Consider the following 18,510-nt stretch of genomic DNA (forward strand, 5'->3'; position numbering starts at 1 on the left):
TCCCATGCAAATGAGGGAGTGTGCGCAATCCCGCTGCGGGACCGCTCTGGAATTGGGTCGGGGGGCTTTGAGGGGCCGTGGTGATCTCGATGCTCCCCTGCAGATCTCCCTGCTCGCTTCCCCGCTGGCCGTGTCCCGTGTTTGTCGTGTCTCTGAGTCCCCAGGGGGAGCAGAACAGCACCGGCCAATGCGCCGTGCCCTCCTCTCCAACCACCATCCCGCTCCTTATCAGCGTTTAGGGCACAGCCTTAACTCCTTGGAGCCTTAGCTGCTACAAGTGCTCAGATTAGAACGGGATGGAAACTCGGGGTGATGCCGAGAACCGAGGTGAGGTCATTCCTTACCTCCTCCAGCACCCCCCGAACCTCCCGGAGTCGGGAAATGGCTGATGAAAAGCGAGCCCGCTCCATCAGAGCCAGGTTCATTTGCAAGAGCATCCCGGGCGCTGGGGAGGGAAACAATCCGGAGCCAGGCTGGGAACTGCCCGAGCTTTGCATAACAAAGGGCACAGGGAGGGACACAGCAGGAGCCGCTCATCCCGCATTTTCTGTTGAGGTGGTGAGGTGAGAAAAGCCCGGAGAGGGGGTGGAATTCCTTTGTTTGGGTCCCAGCATGGAGGCACCACCTTGAGCCGTTCCCCTGCCGTTGTATCGAGGTTAAATTATTGCGAGGCTCTGCAATGGGAAATCTGGGATGGAGTCTGTGAGGAAAGCTGGGTGAGATCAAACAGGGCTCACAGGAGCCGATCCCTGCTCAGGGAATGCTCAGCTGTGACTCCACAGTGGCTCCTGGATGGGCATGCAGAGAAATTTCCTTAACAGCCACACACCCAGCAAGGGGAATCTTACCCATGCAGCCAGAATAATGGCCTGGATATTCTCATTTCAGCTGGTTCTTGTCAACAATTCATAAAAATTTTTAATAGACACGGGAGCACAATTTCCAGTACTAACATAGCAGCGTGCTGGTGTAGGACCCGGAGGGCAAAGAGTTAAAATCCCTGGGGCAAATCACCCTGTGCCAAACTCAGGGTAATTTATGGCTCCCGGGTGAGAAGCAGGAATCGGCCAACCTTAACCCCAAAAGAATTCCAGAGGCTACAGGGCACTGACTCCACACAGTACCTGTGTTCCTTGATTTAAAACTAAAGTATCACAATGGCAAATTCCTGATGTGGCAGGAATGGGAATTTCTGGAGCTGAGCTGGCCCCAGTAGGAGCTGTGGGCCCCAACACCGGGTGGGCAGTGCCCTGGGGTGCACCATCCCGGGCACCAAGGAGTTAAAGTGCTGCTGTGTCCCAAACCTGGGTAACAAGGGGCAAATTTAAATAGGACATGGCTGCAGAGGGGGACCTTCTGAAATTTTCAGCCCCTCTGATATTTCCAGTTTTGGGCTTGTCTTCCTCCTTTTCTTCCTCAACTCTTTCTGCAGTTGCTCAGTTTTCACTGACAGCAATAATTCAGCTCTTTCCCTCCCTTTCATTTCCTCTCTGGGTTCTTATTTCTCCCTACCACGCTTTTCCCTACCTAAATTCTCAAGTAATTCTCTTTCCCTGCATTCTGCTGAAGGAATAGAGTCCCAGGCTGGTCATTTTTCAGGCCCAGGTTTATAAAGGGTTCTGTAGAAGGCCAGGAGATAAAGGGCTGTGTCTCAGCTGTGGAGCCAGCCAAGGACTGTTGTGTGAGACCCTGAATGGGGAAGGATGGGATGTGGCTGGAAAAGGGGGGCACACGGAGCAGGGACAGCTCTTTTTTGGGACAAACACCCTTGTTCTGGCTCCTGGAGATAAGCACAGCATGCACAGCACAGGGCAGGGAGTGTCCACCAAAGGCTGATCAATCAGAGGGGACCAAAACCAGCAGAGACCCCCTGATCCATTTCTAAGAGATCCAGAGGCATGGGCTGTGCCTGCTGACTTGTTTGCATCAAAGTGAAAAAAGCAGCCCCAGGGTGTGGAAAATGTGGCTGTAAAAGGGTGATCCAGGGCTCACAGGGCACCTCTGGGATCCTGAACACAGCTGGATTGATGCTGGAGCCAGGATTGGTGATGTCCTTCCCTTTGTCTCTCCGATCTCCCTCTCTCTTCCCTTTTTTCTTTTACCTTTTTATTTCTCTTCTTCCTGAAGGGCAAAATATACCAATTTCCATGCTGAGAGTGGAATTTGCTGTTAGAACTTTCTGTGAGCTTTTTTTTGACTCTTCTGACACCTGTCATTCCTTTTTGACCATGGGCACGTACAAACCTTGAGAGTTTCTTTCCTCCTGGGAGTGGGGCACGCAGAGCTGGGGGAGGAGGCTGCAGGAGCAGAGCTGCCCTTACCCCCACCCAGCAGATCCTGTTATCAGTGCTTGGGACACAGCAGCTCATTAACTCTGTGTTTCCCAGCTTTCTGCAGCACCTCCATGGTCTGCTTTCATAGGGTTTGGAAAACTGAACAAACACAGAAGTCTGTGAACAGTGTGGGAAAAGAAATGCAACACAACTTTAAGGCTGTGCAGAATTAAAACCATATTCCAGGCTCTCTGGCCAACTTACAACTCCCAGAAAGGATGTCAGCCTTCAGGAATCCTTCCTTGGGGCTCAGCAGCGAGGAGCCCCAGGATTTAAGAGTGGGAATGAGCTGCCTCCCGGGCTCTGCAGCCTTCTCTCTGTTTGCCACAGAAGAAAGAGGCTTCCTCCTACAGCCACAGGGGCAACACTTCCTTTCCCAAAGCACCTCACCCAAGTGTGTGTTTCCTGACACCGTTTCACTCCTTAGTGGACAACCAATACCTTTAACTCACTTGTTCCCAGCCCAGTCACTGTTAGTGGACAATTAATATCTTTAACTCACCTGTTCCCAGCCCAGTCACTCATTAGTGGACAATTAATATCTTTAACTTACTTGTTCCCAGCCCAGTCACTCGTTAGTGGACAACCAATATCTTTAACTCACTTGTTCCCAGCCCAGTCACTCATTAGTGGACAATTAATATCTTTAACTCACTTGTTCCCAGCCCAGTCACTCGTTAGTGGACAATCAATACCTTTAACTCACTTGTTCCCAGTCCAGCCCAAGGACTCCGGATTCCTGGGATAACATTTTGGATACATTTTGGATCATTTCTCTCTATTCAGACAACTCTTCTTTGTAACACACATCGCGAATTGTTCCATGTCAAGGTGGTTTCTCTCCCACACAGCCAGCAGTCCCTCCAAAGTGCACCTCCCCAAACCCACAGGCACTGGTGAATGCTGTCTAACACAAAACAACCCCCAGCCAGCTCCCTTTGCCTGGGAGAGGCTCGGGATGGCTGCACCACAGCCTGCTCCTGCCATCAGGGTGTGCCACAGCGCTGGGGGATGTCCTATATGGAATGCATCACGGAGCCCCTGATGTTCCCGCAGGGCCAGCTGACCAGCGGCACGTGGGTGTCCTGCATGTGACCCTCCTGGTGCTTCAGCAGGCTCCTCTTGAGCACAAACCTCTTGCTGCAGAGGGGACACTGGAAAAGCCTCTCCCCCGTGTGCCGGCGCTGGTGGTTCAGCAGGTAATCCTTCCTCCTGTAGGTTTTGTCACACTTGGAGCACTTGTAGGGCCTCTCTCCTGTGTGACTCGTCTGGTGCCTCACCAGCCACGAGTGGCACACAAAGTTTTTCCCGCAGTCGCTGCAAATGTAGGATTTGCCCCGGGCCTGGCTCTGCTGCTGGGCAGGGCTGCCCCGGGCCAGGGGTGGCTCCCAGCAGGGGCTGGATCCCGAGGTGTCCGTGGGGAAGCTCTCCTCGTTTTCAGCAGCCTCCTCTGCGCCCAGGCTGGGCCTGCCTGGGCCTGGGGGAGTCTCTCCGCACTCAGAGCGGGGCCCTGGCCCCTCACAGGGCATGGGAGCAGCTCCAGGGCCCATTCCCTTCTCTCCCAGGCCCATTCCTTTCTCTCCAAGGCTCATTCCCTTCTCTCCAAGGGTCATTCCTTTCTCTCCCAGGCCCATTCCTTTCTCTCCCAGGCCCACTCCCATCTCTCCTACGTGTGGGTGCAGCAGAGGGAACATCCTCTCATACGTGGGGCCTGGAAATATCTCCCCTTCTCCCTGCAGGTCCTGCTGTGGGCAGCTTCTCTCACACCTGTACAGACAAGGCCTCTTTTCCAGGCTCTTTTCCTGAGGACTAAAGAAATCGTACTGAGCATCACCTCCGAGGCTGTTCCCATTCCCTGTGGGGGCTGTTTCCATCATTTCTGAATTCCACTGGCTGTCCCACGTCACTCCATGGCTGGGATCTTTGGGGAACACCTCTCCCGGCCTTCCCGGTACCTCTAAGTCACAGGTCTTGCTCTCCAAGGAATTTGCTGGATGGTCCCTCTTCAAATTTTCATCTGGAACAGAGATTTCAGAGATTTTTAATTCAGGAGTCCCCTTAGGAATGTCCCTCCCAGTCCAAAGCCACATCTTTAATACTGAGGGAGGAACAAAGTACCGGCATCCGCTGCAACAAAAATTCTATTTTAAGAAGGACTTTTTTCAACTGTATTTTTTTAAAATCTACATAAAAAATGACTGCTGCAGTCTCAGATTCAGCCTCTCAGACAGATAACAGAGCAGACACTGTCCCACCTCAGTGTTCCCAGCTGCTCTCCACACACTCTCCTGAGCATCTCCAGGAGCAGGGTCCAAGCAGGGCCCTGAGCTGGCTCAGCAAATCACAGAACTGTGGGATCTCCTGAGCTGGGAGACACCCACAAGGATGGAGCCCAACCTCTGGCCATGCATGGACACCCCAACAATCCCACCCTGTGTCTGAGAGTGTTTCCAAATGCTCCCTGAGCTCTGGCAGCCTTGAGGCTGTGCCCATTCCTTGGGGAGCCTGTTCAGTGCCCAACCATCCTCTGGGGAAGAACCTTTTCCTGATATCCAACCTAAACCTCCCCTCCTGAGCTTATCAGAAGCACTCTCTGCTCCCAGGAACTTGTGCTGTCTAACAAGCACCTGTTTTTTGGTGAACAGCCTCAGAACCTATTTGCCTTGCCTGAATAACAACCCAAGTGGAGTAACATTTTTGTTATGGAACTTTCAAAGAAAGTCACTGACTCAAATTGCAGCCAGGATGGAAAATCACTGATTAAAGCCCACTCTCCTGCAACCCTATAAACTGAGGTCCTAAGTGAGACCCACTGAGCTCCCAATTCCCAGAAAATCAAGGAACGTGTGTCCCAAACTCTGATAACTGGATGGCCATGGAGCCATGAGAAAGAACAAGATGTGCTGGAGAAGGGGGTGCCATGTGCAGCAGGAATTTCTGGGACAAACACCCTTGCTGTAGCTCCTGGAGACAAGCACAACATAGAGCAAAGGCAGGAACGAGGTCAAGAGGTGGCAATGGATTACAGGGGGGGGATCAAGACCACCAAATTCCCCAAAGCCTCCAAACCATTTCCAGAAATGCCTGGAAGAACTGACAGCATGGGAAGTGAGAAACTTGTCCTCAGGGCAGGGAACCCTGGCCATGAAAAGGAGTGAGGGTGCCCTCCCTCCCCTCATCCACACTGCTGACAAAGGTATCAAACACAGTGGCCCCAGCATGTCCCCAACCCTGGGGACACCACTGGCCACCAGCTGATGTCCCTCCCTTGCCCTGCACTGTGGGCCCAGCCCTGAACCAGGTTTTTATCCACATAAAAGCAGCACAAACTTGATCCATGCAGCTCTGGGCTTGCCTCAACACAAGCCCAAGCCAGTGCCTCTGACAGATTTTGGCTGGCTCAAGAGGGAAGGAAACTCTTCAGCTGACAGAACCCAAAATTTTTGTGACCAAAGATTAACCAGAAGATTGAGGTTTGTTCCAGTTCTCTCATGGTTAACATTGTGAGGTTGTGACATTTCATACAGTATTAAAAAATACCCTAAACTGGATTTACTGTCCCCAAGGTCCCAGCTGAAATCCATTACTGACCTGTACTTGGATCTGCAGAGATTTCCTCTTTTTGCAAGTCCTGTTGTTCAGAGCAGGGTGGCTCCTCTTGTTTAATCCACGATGAAACACCCCTTGCATAAGTCTGAAATCCTGTTCGTTGGGGAGAATTTACACAACTGAGAAACACCCGGAGAAGACACAAAGCCTGGATAATTTGAGAATGCACAAAGGTAACAAAGCAGCAGGGAAAGCCATTAGGGGGCAATTCCTGCAGTGGAGCTTTTGGCAGATCCTCACCTGTGGCAGGATCTCTCTGGAGGTGCTCACCCTCTGTGCCTGGCAGCTCCCTGGCATCCACCTCGCTGCCCTTCCTGGTCTGACTGGATGCCTCAGGCTCGTAAAATCCTCGCTCTGCTGAGGGAAGAAGTCCAGGAGAAGTGTATCATACCTGCCTAAACTCGGGATTTCACAAGGCTGAAAACCTGCTCTGGTAAGTACAATTCTAGTGGAGCCAACAGGCAGCACCACTACCTTTGTGAAGAGTGAGGAAAATCTGCAAAGCAGAGCAGCTGATTTGTAAAACAAAGAGGTTTCAAGTGAGAGGGCAAAGAACAGGGCCCTGGGCTCTGCAGCCTTTCAGAGGAGTCTGTGGGCTCCTCCTTACCCAAAAAAGTCCCAAAAGGGAAAGGAGGAGGGAAAAAGCAACCTGAAGGAATTTAGGGAGAGCCACACTTGGATAAAAACCAACCATGCAGCCACAAACTCCTAAATATCCGGGAGAAGAGAAAGGGGCAACACCAGCCCTCACCTGGGGGATCTGCTGGCAAGTCTGCTCAGAACTTCCTAAAGATTTGGAATACATGAGCAGAGGTGGGGAATTTAATCACACAACCTGGAATTTAATCCCTCTGTTTCATTTCCCCTCTGAGGTATGCAGTTACTCACCTGGGCAGGGCTCTCCAGGAGCTTCTGCAGCCTCCTCCTTCCGATCTGCAGTGCACAGCCCTTCCTCTTGCTTAATCTGGATTATGCTGTCCTCTGTTAACAGGAACCAGTGTTATTTTAACACCATACAAAATTAATTCCAATTGTCAGCCCAGCCCAGGAAGATCTGCTCTGTTCTAGCTCACATTCCAGTTCTAGTTCCTGCTGACCAAGGCCTCTTGAACAGACCTGAAATGTTGGTTACAAAACCCTCAGCAGATGTTTGAACCTGAGAAATGCACAGAATTTTCATACAAGTGGAAACACGTTCTCCATGGCCCCAGGAGAGGCCAGAGCCACTTGAATTCTTGTCCTTGAGTTTCGTTTCTCTCTTGGTGCTGCCAGAGTTCTGTTGTTTTCTTTTCAATCCCTCTCAGTCACACACCACTTCTCACCCATCAGAGAAACACTCATGAGAACAGAGTTCTTAAACAAATTCATTCAAGTAATGAGAAAAGATAAAAGAAAACAAAAGTCTGTAGAGTAAATAAAGAAAAGCAGATGGGCCAGTGCTCTGCACCCTTACAGTGCAGACCTGGCCAAGGGACTGGAGGATTTCCCAGGAGAGGGAAAAGAAAGATGTGATGGAAGGTCCTGGGAAGGCTGGTGGGGATGGAATGCCTGACAGCAGCAGATGGATGACCAAACTCAGCACAGCAAGTGCCTTGGAGAGGTGTTGGTCATAGAATTGTGAAATTGTTGAGGTTGGGAAAGCTCTTAAGGTCACTGAGTCCAACCATTCCCCCACCACTGCCAAGGCCACCACTGAACATGTCCCCAAGTGCCACATCCACAGGGATTTTAAATCCCTCCAGCAATGGGGACTCCACCACTGCCCTGGGCTGGACAGACTTTTTGGGGAAGGAATTTTCCCAATATCCACCCTGAGCCTCCCCTGGCCCAGCCTGAGGCCATTCCCTCTCCTCCTGTCCCTGTTCCCTGGAAGCACAGCCCAATGCCCCCTGGCTGTCCCCTCCTGTCAGGACCTGTGCAGAGCCACAAGGTCCCTCCTGAGCCCCCTTTTCTCCAGGCCAAAACACCACCCACACCCCAGATGTCCCCAGATCCTGGCAGTTTCTCACTGTCCCACATCCCTCTCCCACCATTGCCCTGACAGCACTCACCGGAGCCGGTCTCTGTGGGATTCCCTCTCACATCCCGCTCCTGGCAGCTCCGGGCCCCCAGCTGGTTCCTGCCCTCAGCTGGGGCCTGGGCCTTGTGTCCAGCGGCGTCCGGCCCTGCGGGGAATGGCGGCTGAGCGGTGGCCGGGGGCACCATGGGGCTCCTTCACTGCCCACCGTGACCCCGGCCACCCTTGTCCACAGCACTCCATGAGGGAACAGGGTCCCTCTCAGAGCTGTGAGGGATTGGGGTCCACCCAGAGCCATGAGGGGAGAGGGTCCTACACTGCAGGCCACAAGGAGGAACAGGATCCTCAGAGCTGTGAGGGATTGGGGTTCAGCCCAGCGCCATGAGGGAACAGGGTCCCCCTCAGAGCCATGAAGGATTAGGGTCTACCCAGAGCCACAAGGGGACAGGATCCTCAGAGCAATGAGGGAACAGGATCCCCCTCGGAGCCTTGAGGGATTTGGGTCCACTCGGAGTCATGAGGGAACAGGATCCCCCCTCAGAGCTGTGAGGGACTGGGGTCCACCCACAGCCATGAGGGGACAGAGTGCTCAGAGCCATGAGGGATCAGGGTTCATCCAGAGCCATGAGAGAACAGAATCCTCAGAGCAATGAGGGATTGGGGTTCAGCCCAGAGCTGTCAGGGAACAGGATCCCCCTCAGAGCTGTGAGGGATTGGGGCTCTACCCAGAGCCACGAGGGAACAGGATCCCCCTCAGAGCCGTGAAGGAACAGGATCCTCAGAGCTGTGAGGGATTGCGGTCCAGCCCAGAGCCATGAGAGAACAGGATCCCCCTCACAGCCATGAGGGATTGGGGTCCACCTGGAGCCATGAGGGAATAGGGTCCTCCCTCAGAGCCATGAGGGATTGGGGTTCAGCCCAGAGCAATGAAGGAACAGGATCCTCAGAGCCATGAGGGAACAGGGTCTACCCAGAGCCATAAGGGGACAGGATCCTCAGAGCTGTGAGGGAACGGGATCCTCACTCAGAGCTGTGAGAGACTGGGGTTCCACCCAGAGCCATGAGGGAACAGAGTCCTCAGAGCCATGAGGGATCAGGATTCCACCCAGAGCCATGAAGGAAACAAGGTCGTCTCTGATCCATGAGGGCCAATTCCCTCAGAGCAGTGAGGGATTGGGGCTCCACCCAGAGCCATGATGGAACAAGGTCCTCAGAGCCATGAGGGATCAGGGATCCTCTCAGAGCCATGAGGGGTCAGGGGCCCACTTAGAGCTGTGAGATATCAGGGTCCCATCCGAGCTGTGAGGGGCTTGGGGATCCTGTCAGAGCTATGAAGGATTGAGGATCCTCTCAGAGCCATGAGGGAACAGGGTCTCCTCACAGCAGTGAGGTGTCCCTTTCTGTGTCACTTCACATTTTGTCTTGAATTCAGGACTCTATTTTGCAATTCAAACAACACAAATCCCAAAATAGCTCAGAGATTTGCTACAAATAAATGTATTTGTCTCTGAAATTCAGGAGAGCTGGGCTGGAACAGAGAAACTGACTGACTGTAAAATATTGCATCACCTCTGATATCAAAGGCAGCTTCAAAAAGTGATGAAACATGGAGCATGTAAAGTACAGAAACAGCCCAGAAAGGGCACCTCAGGTTGTTTGTAGACTAATCCAGAAGTGCTGCTGAGATCATCCCAAACAGAACTCAGGATATTCTGGTCACAAGGGAATCACAAATGTCCCTCCACTGCTTCACAGGGCCACAACTTTCCCTCTTTATCCCAGAATACATCCTGCTCTTATGGAACCCTGGAATGGTTTGGGTGGGACCTTAAAGCTCATCCAGTGCCACTCCCTGCCATGGGCAGGGACACCTTCCACTGTCCCAGGCTGCTCCAAACTCTGTCCAGCTTTTCCTTGAACACTTCCAGGGATCCAGGGGCAGCCACAGCTTCTCTGGGCACCCTGTGCCAGGGCCTGCCCACCCTCAGCCAGGAATTCCTTCCCAATAAGCCACCTAACCCAGCCCTCTGCTGGAAGGGTTAAAAACAGGAAGCCTTTGCCTCAATATTATCCTGCAATTTAGGGCACAAATAATATTTTTTAAAATTAAGCTGTAAAATGTTTTAATCCAAGTTCTAACTGGACAAAAACACAGAGCGTATTTTTCCCTCTTTCTGCACTAAACCAAATTTTAGGGAGAGTTCTAAACTCATTTGTTCCTGAGTGAGGTCTGATCGAGCAGATTGTGACTGGAAGGTGGTTTCTGTCTCCAACAATTAAATCCACAGGAGACGAAATGCAACAGGAACTCAACAGTTCCATTGTCATGACACCATTGAGTCAAGAGGTTTGATGTTTCCATGACATTTTAATGTGAAATGAACTGTTGATTTCATGGATTTCCTTGGGAGGGAAAAACTCCATTCAAATCATCTGACAGTCCACAGAATCCATGGATTCTTGGATAAGAGCAAGCTAAAAATGCTCTTCACAACTGAACATTTTGACTGAAAGCCCAAATTTTATGCTGAACCAGAAAGCATAAACTTCTCCATGGGAAACTGATTTCTGTGTGACCTAAACAATAATGAGGTCATTATTATTTAGGTGTTTTGATTTATTAATTCTGTTTATTTTCAAGTTCTCTCCTCTCCACCCTCCATATTTGGGTCTAAATTTCTCTGTAAATTGCAATATTCTACCACTCTTGTGATAGCACTCACAGGGACTCTGGAGGGCAACAACCCCCCTGAACTCATGTTCCAGAACAAACAGCTGCTGTCAAACACAAGTGAAATGCACCAAGAAATACAAAAACAAAAAAAAAATCTCAAAACAAACCACAAACTAAACATTTTTTGTCTTCCTGACTCAACTCATCACAACCACAACACTGAAAATGTTTTGCTGGCTGCAGAATTGACATGATCTGGGTGAAAATTGCATTGTGATCTTATTTATGCTCTATTTTTAGACATTTTTACACTTCAGGCCTGTTTGGATCTTGGATACACGAGAGAACCATTGGATCATGGAGAACCATTCTCCTGCTCAGGTTCCACCACAGTATTGAAAAACAATTAAAAACAATTGAACACCATGGGGTTTTTTTGATTTGAAGTCAACTTCTGTCTCTCCATCCATAAGGTACAATACTACAAACTACCATTTACAGCAGGAAGAATTATGTGAAAAATAAAAAAAGATTGAAAGAAAGCATTTAGAACTTCACAGGCTTAATGTTGTTTTTATTAAGAATCAAGTCTTTACTGCTGCAGATTTAATCAGCATTTTTCAAATAGACAGAAACAAGCTCCCTGCCTTGAATTGTTCTCAACTTAATGATTCCTCGTATTCCAAAGGATTCATTCTAGGTATGCCAGAATCCTCACGTGCGGTTCCTCATTCTCCCAGCACTTTCATCTTCCCAAAAATAAACCTCTCCCCAGGTTTCCTGCCCACTCCCCACCTCAGCATGGCTCCTGCTGTCTCCCAGTGCCTCCCCTCAGCTCCCACATCCCAGCACACTGTCCCACAGCAGGAATGGCAGGGATTCCCACACCCCCAGCAGCACAGGGCGCTCTGGGATCGCTCAGAACTCACCCACACCAAGCTCAGAGAACTCCACACCCTCCATGGCTCCCTGCTTCTTTGCATGTGGCTCTTCCTCCTCTTCCTGCTTCACGGTGACAGCGAAGCTCCGCTCTGGAATGCTGCTGTCTGCTGAGGAAAAGAGGAAACTCCTTTACTGGCAAAGAGGAGACTCCTTTACTGGTTATCCTCCCTTGCTGCCCCAGAAGTTTGTGCCCACTCACCCACCCTGCTGCTACACATAACCTTCAGCACCTTCCATTCCTGCTCCTGGGAGCTCTGCTCTGCCCTGCAGGGAAGGGGTTCCCCCTGTTCCCCCAGTTCCAGAGGGTTCTCCACACCCTCGAGGCCAGGCCCTTCCACAACACTCACCATGGCCAGGTTCAGCCAGCCCTGCTCTTCCCTCCTGGTTTTCCTGCGCTTCTCTGCTGTCCCAGCTGCTCACGTTGAGTTCGAACAGCAGAGCCTCTGCCAATGCCAGAAATCATGGAATCAGGTCACAGAATTCCAGGAGGGTCTGGGTTAATCCTGTCCCACCCTTTGCCATAGACAGGGACACCTTCCCCTATCCCAGAGTGCTCCAAGCCCTGTCCAACCTGGCCTTGGACACTTCCAGGGATCCAGGGGCAGCCACAGGGCAATCTGTGCCAAGGTTTCACCATCCTCACAGCCAAGAAAGTGAGGATGTGACACAAGTCTTCCTTGTAATCCTAAAAATCAAAGCTGTTACACTTTTTTATCACCATCTGTTACTCCCCAGAACCTGCTCCTTTTGAGATCCAGAAGTTCCCTCCGAGCAAACCGGGACCATCTCCTTGTGCCAGCCTCTGTGTGGTGACAGCACCACACGACCCTCACCCTCAGGGTTAAAGCTTTGATTCATCCCTGGCCTGCACCTGGTTCTGCTGGGATCTCTCCAGGAGCCGCCTCCTCCTCACTGCAGGGCGCTTCTCCTCCCTGGAGCCGGGACAGGAGGGCAGGTTCGGAGATGACATCGTCTGACAGGGAACAGAGAAAGGAATGAATGTTTCTGTGCTGCATCCACAGGGAGGAACACACCCCAAAACCAGCTCCAGCAGCTACAACACACGGCTGGGCAGCACAGAGAGTCCTCAAACACAGGCAGCGGGCTCACTGTGTTCCCACAAATCTGCTTCCCACGTCTGGCAGAGATTCCCTAACCAGAAAGTGCTGATAAGTGACACAACAGCCACACTCACCCAGCAGGACCAGGGCTTCTCTCTTCCCTGTCAGCACCTTTCCATACAGCTCCCTCTGCCACTCCTCCAGGTTCTCCCACTCCTGAGTGGAAAAGCCGGTGGTATCGTTTTCCAACGCCACAGCCGGGGCCTGCAGTCCCAAAAGTGACACTCAGCTCCTGGAGCACAGAGAATCCTACTCCCTACTTATCCCTGCTACCAGGTGTCAGGGAAAGAAAATTCCTGCCTTGGGGCATCCTCTGGACACTGAGAGTAACACTTTGGAGTTTTGTTAAACTTTGGGGGATGAACTGCATATTCCACGATATTCTTACTTCCCCCTGGAGCCTGATCCCATTGGGGACCTCAGCGTGGGGAAGAACTTCCCCGCTGTTGGTAAAAACGTGACAGCCCATCCTTTGGTAGGGAAAACCAGCTGAATCTAACAATACACAGGAGAATCACTTCCTGCTTCGTGCCTTGGCACGACAGGGGACAGAAGAAATGCTGGCAGAGAATGTGGAATGATTTCCATGGCAGAAGGCTGAGGTGAGGAGCAGAGGAACCTCCGCGCTGTTCCTGTCTCCCCCAGGCCCCTTAAAGACCCATCCGATACCTTGGGGGCCTCCAGCCCGGGGGGCAGCCGCAAGATCCAGAGATTCCTGTTCTTCAGCAGGTTCTCCATGTTCTCCAGGCGCTTCTGGAGCCGCCCGTACTCCTGGACGAGGGTGCCCAGCGCCGCGCACTTGCTCTCCAGCTGGTTCCCGAACTCCCCGACCATTTTCTCGCAGTCCTGGTGCTTCTTCTCGCTGTTCCCGGCGCGGTGCTCCAGGCTGAAGAGTCGGGACGCGTGTGCGGCCACGCTGCGCTCCAGCGCCTGCACGGCCGCCACCACGGTCCACAGCGAGATGGTGCTGCCGCCCGCCAGCTCCATCCCCGCACCGGGAACGGCGGAGCGCAGCGACGGGCTGCGCCACCGGGGCTGCCCAAGGCACACGGCGGCCCCCGGAGAGCCTCGCCTCGGCCGCCGCACACCGGGGCCGGCCCGCTCCTTCCCGCGCCTCCCGCACCGGAGCTGCAGCTCTCCGCTCCGCTCGGACCGGCCCTCGCCCGCCGCCGCTGCTGCCCTGCCCCGCCGCCGCCTATTCCTTCCCTTGCCGCCAAGAAGCGCCGCTTCCTCTTCCTCCTCCGCTTCCGCCGCCGCCACAGCGGCCCCCGCCGGCCGGCAGCCCCCGCAGTGATTGACAGCTGTCAGTCACCGGGAAGGGGCCGATGCTGATCGCAGTGGCAGGAAACCCTCCCGGGGTTCCACCGCAGCGGCGCTTCCCCGCAGGACACAGAATCCCAGAATTCCTGAATGGAAGGGACCACAGTGGGTCACTGGTGGCTCCTCCCTGCTCCCCTCCACAGCAGGGCCATCCCAGAGCACAGGGCTCAGGATTGCATCCTGACAGGTCTGGGATATCTCCGGTGGGGGAGATCCCGCAGCCTCTCTGGTCTCTGCTCAGGGCTGGGCACTGCCCAGGGCAGGAGTTCTGCCTCCTGTGCCGGGAGAATTCCTGGGATCAGTCCCTGCCCATGGCTCTGGTGCCACAGCTGGGCCCTGGAGCACAGCCTGGCCCTGCTGTGACCCTCCCTGCACCCAGGGACACCAAGGGACAGCCAGGGACACACAGCTGGGTCTCCTCTGCTCCTCCGCTGAGCAGCTCAGCCCTTCCTGGGCACAGAGATGCTCCAGGCCCTTGCTCAGCTCCAGGAGCTCCTGTCCCTGCTGTGCTGAGGATGATCCAGAGCTGGACAGAGCACCCAGAGGTACCTCTAGAGCTGAGCACATGGGCAGGATTGTCCCCGACCTGCTGGGAATGCTCTTCCCAATGCACTCTGGGATCCCATTGTCCTTTTTTCCCCAGCACACTCTGCTGGCTCAGGGACAGCTCATTGTCACCCAGGACCCACAGTTCCTTCCCCTTCCATCTATCCATCCAACCCCCAGCCTGTGCAGGTACCTGGGGTTGGTCCTCCCCAGCTGCAGCACCTACACTTGCCCTTGTTGAATTCCAGACATTTCCTCTCTTCCCATCACTCCAACCTGCCGAGATCCCTCTGAGGGGCCACACAGCCCTCGGGGTGCTCAGCCATTCCTCCCAGCTTTGAGCCCTCACCGACCCCTTCACCCAGGCCAGCGATGAAGCAGGGAAACAACAGAGCCCGTCCTGCAGCCACACCCCGTGCCATCACCCCCGATCCTCCGGGAGCTGCCACTCAGCCGCTGCCCAAGCCATCCCACCGCCCATCCATCCATGCATCCAACCAACTCATCCCTCCTGCAGCTCGGGGCCGCCCTCCCAACCATCCCTCCATCCATCCATCCATCCATGCATCCAACCAACTCATCCCTGCGGGGGCTCGGTGCCGCCCTCCCAACCATCCATCCATCCATCCATCCATCCATGCATCCAACCAACTCATCCCTGCGGGGGCTCAGTGCCGCCCTCCCAACCATCCATCCATCCATCCATCCATCCATGCATCCAACCAACTCATCCCTGCGGGGGCTCAGTGCCGCCCTCCCAACCCATCCCTCCATCCATGCATCCAACCAACCCACCCCTCCAGGAGCTCAGTGCCGCCCTCCCAACCCATCCCTCCGTCCATCCAACCAACCAACCCAGCCCTAGAGGAGGAGCTCGGTGCCGCCCTCCCAACCTAACCCATCCCACCGTCCGTCCATCCATCCAACCAACCCAGGGTCTTGGGGATCGCCCTCTGGGAGCTCAGTGCCGCCCTCCCAACCCATCCCTCCGTCCATCCAACCAACTCATCCCTCCGGAGGCTCGGTGCCGCCCTCCGAACCCATCCCACCGCCCCATCCATCCATCCAACCAACCAACCGACCCCTCTGGGAGTCGGTACCGCCCTCCCAATCCAACCCATCCCACCGCCCCATCCATCCAACCAACTCATCCCTCCAGGAATTTGGCGCCGCCCTCCCAACCCATCCCACCGCCCATCCCACCGCCATCCATCCAACCAACTCATCCCTCCAGGAGCTCGGTGCCGCCCTCCCAGCCCATCCCACCGCCCCATCCATCCATCCCACCCCCCGCCGTGCGCTCGGTGCCGCCCCTCCGGCGGCGTGTCCCGTCCCGCGCGGTCCCGGCCCGGCCGCGGCGGCGCGGGGCCATGGCGGAGCTCCCGGCGCGCCTCGAGGCGCTGGAGCGGCGGATGGAGCGGGCGGAGGCGGCGCTGCGGGAGCTGCCCCTCGCCGCCCTGCAGCTCCACGGGGTGAGAGCCGCGATGGGCGAACCGGGGGAGCGAGGAGGGGTCGCTGGTGGGGCTGAGGGTGAGACTGAGGGAGTGATGCCGGGCGAGGAGGGCTGGGAGGGGGATGGAGGAGTCACTTATGGGGTCATTGTGGGGCTGGAGGTTGGGAGTGAGGCTGGGGGAGCGCTGAGGGGCTGGTGGGAGGTTCAAGGGGAGGCTGGGGATCGCTTTTGGGGCTGTTGGAAGGAGGGTTTGTGGCTGGGAGGGGGCTTGGGGATCGCCCGTGGGGCTCTGGAGGGCGGGGAGCGGTTTGGGGGCCCCCTGAGGGGGCTGCGGGGGGTTTCAGGAGACGGGATGGGAATCCAGTGGATTCCCGGCTGGCCGGGAGCAGCTCGGGTGGCTCCTCAGGGGGCAGCAGTGGGTTCCGGGAAAGTGGGGATGAATCCAGTGGGCTGCTGGGAGCAGACTGGTTTAGGAGACTGGGACTCCGTATGGGGGTTTGGGAGCTACAGAAGGGCTGGGGGATTCTGAGGGTCCGGGAGCTGTTCGGGGTCGCTGCCCCGTCCCCCATGCCAGCCGGTGCTGCAGGTCCCGGTGCGGTTCGAGGATGTGGCAGTGCGGTTCAGCCGGCAGGAGTGGGCAAGCCTGGACGAGGGACAGAAGGAAATGTACCGGAGCGTCATGGAAGGCAACTACGAGATGCTGGTGTCCCTGTGTAGGCTGCGTTTGCGCCGGTTTGGCAGCCCCAGGGAGCTCTCTTGGGGTCGTTTCTCTGCTTCTTTGCCTTTTGCTGCAATCTCCAGCTCTCAGATAATCCTCCCTTTCCCCTGTCCCCTCCGGCAGCGTTTGGAGCGTGGCAGGGACACGCAGGACAGGGTAGTAAGTGCTTGGTGTCTTTTCCTCGTGGAAAATAGGTACATTGTTGGTGTTATCATCTCCCTGGGTTGTCACCTCCAAAATTCTCTGCCTGGGACACCCCGTTCCATGAGAATTTCCCCTACAATCCAACCTGAACCTCCCCTTGAAGCTGTTTCCCCTTGTCCTGTTCCCTGGGAGCAGGTCGTGATTCCCTCCTGGCTGCACCCTCCTGTCAGGAGCTGTGCAGAGCCACAGGGTCCCCCCTGAGCCTCCTTTTCTCCAGGCTGAGCCCCCCAGCTCCTGGTGCTCTGTTCCCTTCCCTGGACATGCTCCAGCCCCTCAAGGTCTTCCTTGGCATGAGGGGCCCCGAGTTGCCCCCAGGATTCAAGGTGGTCCCTCAGCAGTGCCCTCATGCAGTTAGGAGCCTCACAATTCCCATCATTCAGGGTATTTTCCTACCTGCAAGGTGAATTTCTGGGAGAACAGGGAAGTCTGTAGCAGGGCCAGAGCAAGGATGGGTTTTCATGCAGTTGTTCCCAGGGGACTGTCAGAGGCTGTTTTCCCTGTTCCCTGTCAGCTCTGCCTGCTGTTTCCTGTCTGTATCCTTAACTCCCGTCGTGGCCGCGGTTGCAGATGAAGTTTCCTGGGTTGGGACTGGCTCTGTTGCCCAGCTGTGGGTGCAGAGTCCCTGTCCCACCATGTTCCTGATGTGTGTCCTGCTCTTGCCCAGACTCTGCCCTGTCCAAGCCCGAACTGTTACTGCAGCTGGAAAGTGAAGAGCTGAGCACGCCGCCAGAATCAGAGACAGAGGCAGAAGAGATGTCCCCAGAGGTGCTGGCTGTAGGTGGGTGACACTGGGTTCCTTCTGTGCCACCAGCTTCTGGCTGCTCACTGGGACCGTGAATCCCAGGATTTTGGGTTTGGGTTGAGAGGAATCTTAAAGCTCATCTCTTTCCAAGCCCCTGCCATGGGCAGGGACACCTTGCACTAGTGCAGGTTGCTCCAAGCCTTTTCCAAACTGGGACACCTCACAGGGACTGGGAGGTGTCCGCTGTGAGGGAACATCTCCTGGGACATGTGGATAGCCTGGAGCCCCTGCCCCATCAGCTGCTGGGTGTGAGGGACCCTGACACCCTCTGGAATGGGATTTTTCACTGGCTGCTGCTGAATCCAAATGTCCTTGTCCTCCACAGAGCCAGCCCAACAGAACTGCACCAGTGATGATGCACTGCTGGAGACAGAGACAATGGACAGGGGCTGCAGGGAGCCAGAGGAAAGCGGGAATGTGGCAGAGAAAAGCGAGAACCTGGTGGAGGAAAGCTGGGGCCTAGTGGAGATACGAGGGAACGTGATAAATGAAATCTGGGGTGTGGCTGAGGAAAACAGGAGCATGGTAGAGGAAAACAGGAGCATGGCAGAGGAAAACAGAGGCACAGCGGAAGAAAACAGGAGCACGGGAGAGGAAAACATGAGCATGGCAGAGGAAAACAGGAGCTCAGCAGAAGAAAACAAGAGCCAAGCAGAGGATAACAGGAGCATGGCAGAGGAAAACAGGAGCTCAGCAGAGGAAAACAGGAGCATGCAGAGAAAACAGGAGTCAGCAGAAGAAACAGAGCACAGCAGAAGATAACAAGAGCCA

General features: G+C 54.7%; 2 protein-coding genes across 5 annotated transcripts; one reads left to right on the plus strand and one right to left on the minus strand.

Moving 5' to 3' along the window:
* Nucleotides 1-682: 682 nt before the first annotated feature.
* On the minus strand, nt 683-14,937 carry LOC135443489 (zinc finger protein 282-like). Of its 4 annotated transcripts, XM_064703725.1 has the most exons (11): nt 14,756-14,937; nt 13,366-14,102; nt 12,771-12,900; nt 12,447-12,548; nt 11,923-12,018; nt 11,563-11,682; nt 7,994-8,107; nt 6,831-6,923; nt 6,183-6,299; nt 5,925-6,035; nt 683-4,350 (listed from the first exon to the last, which is right to left on the minus strand). In XM_064703725.1, the coding sequence occupies exons 2-11, from the start codon at nt 13,681-13,683 to the stop codon at nt 3,350-3,352; spliced, it is 2,202 nt and encodes a 733-aa protein (XP_064559795.1). In that variant the 5' UTR covers nt 13,684-14,102; nt 14,756-14,937; the 3' UTR covers nt 683-3,349. The 4 variants fall into 4 exon arrangements, with proteins under 4 accessions (XP_064559795.1, XP_064559797.1, XP_064559794.1 ...); XM_064703727.1 differs by lacking the exon at nt 14,756-14,937 and having other exon boundaries at nt 6,183-6,296; nt 13,366-14,144; XM_064703724.1 differs by lacking the exon at nt 14,756-14,937 and having other exon boundaries at nt 13,366-14,144.
* An 886-nt stretch (nt 14,938-15,823) lies between these two features.
* On the plus strand, nt 15,824-18,501 carry LOC135444109 (zinc finger protein 777-like). The gene is made up of 4 exons (XM_064705298.1): nt 15,824-16,034; nt 16,602-16,728; nt 17,602-17,715; nt 18,065-18,501. The coding sequence occupies exons 1-4, from the start codon at nt 15,933-15,935 to the stop codon at nt 18,499-18,501; spliced, it is 780 nt and encodes a 259-aa protein (XP_064561368.1). The 5' UTR covers nt 15,824-15,932.
* The last annotated feature ends 9 nt before the right edge of the window (nt 18,502-18,510 follow it).

Source organism: Zonotrichia leucophrys, chromosome 2 (genome assembly GCF_028769735.1).
Source record: "Zonotrichia leucophrys gambelii isolate GWCS_2022_RI chromosome 2, RI_Zleu_2.0, whole genome shotgun sequence".
Taxonomy (NCBI): Eukaryota; Metazoa; Chordata; class Aves; order Passeriformes; family Passerellidae; genus Zonotrichia; species Zonotrichia leucophrys.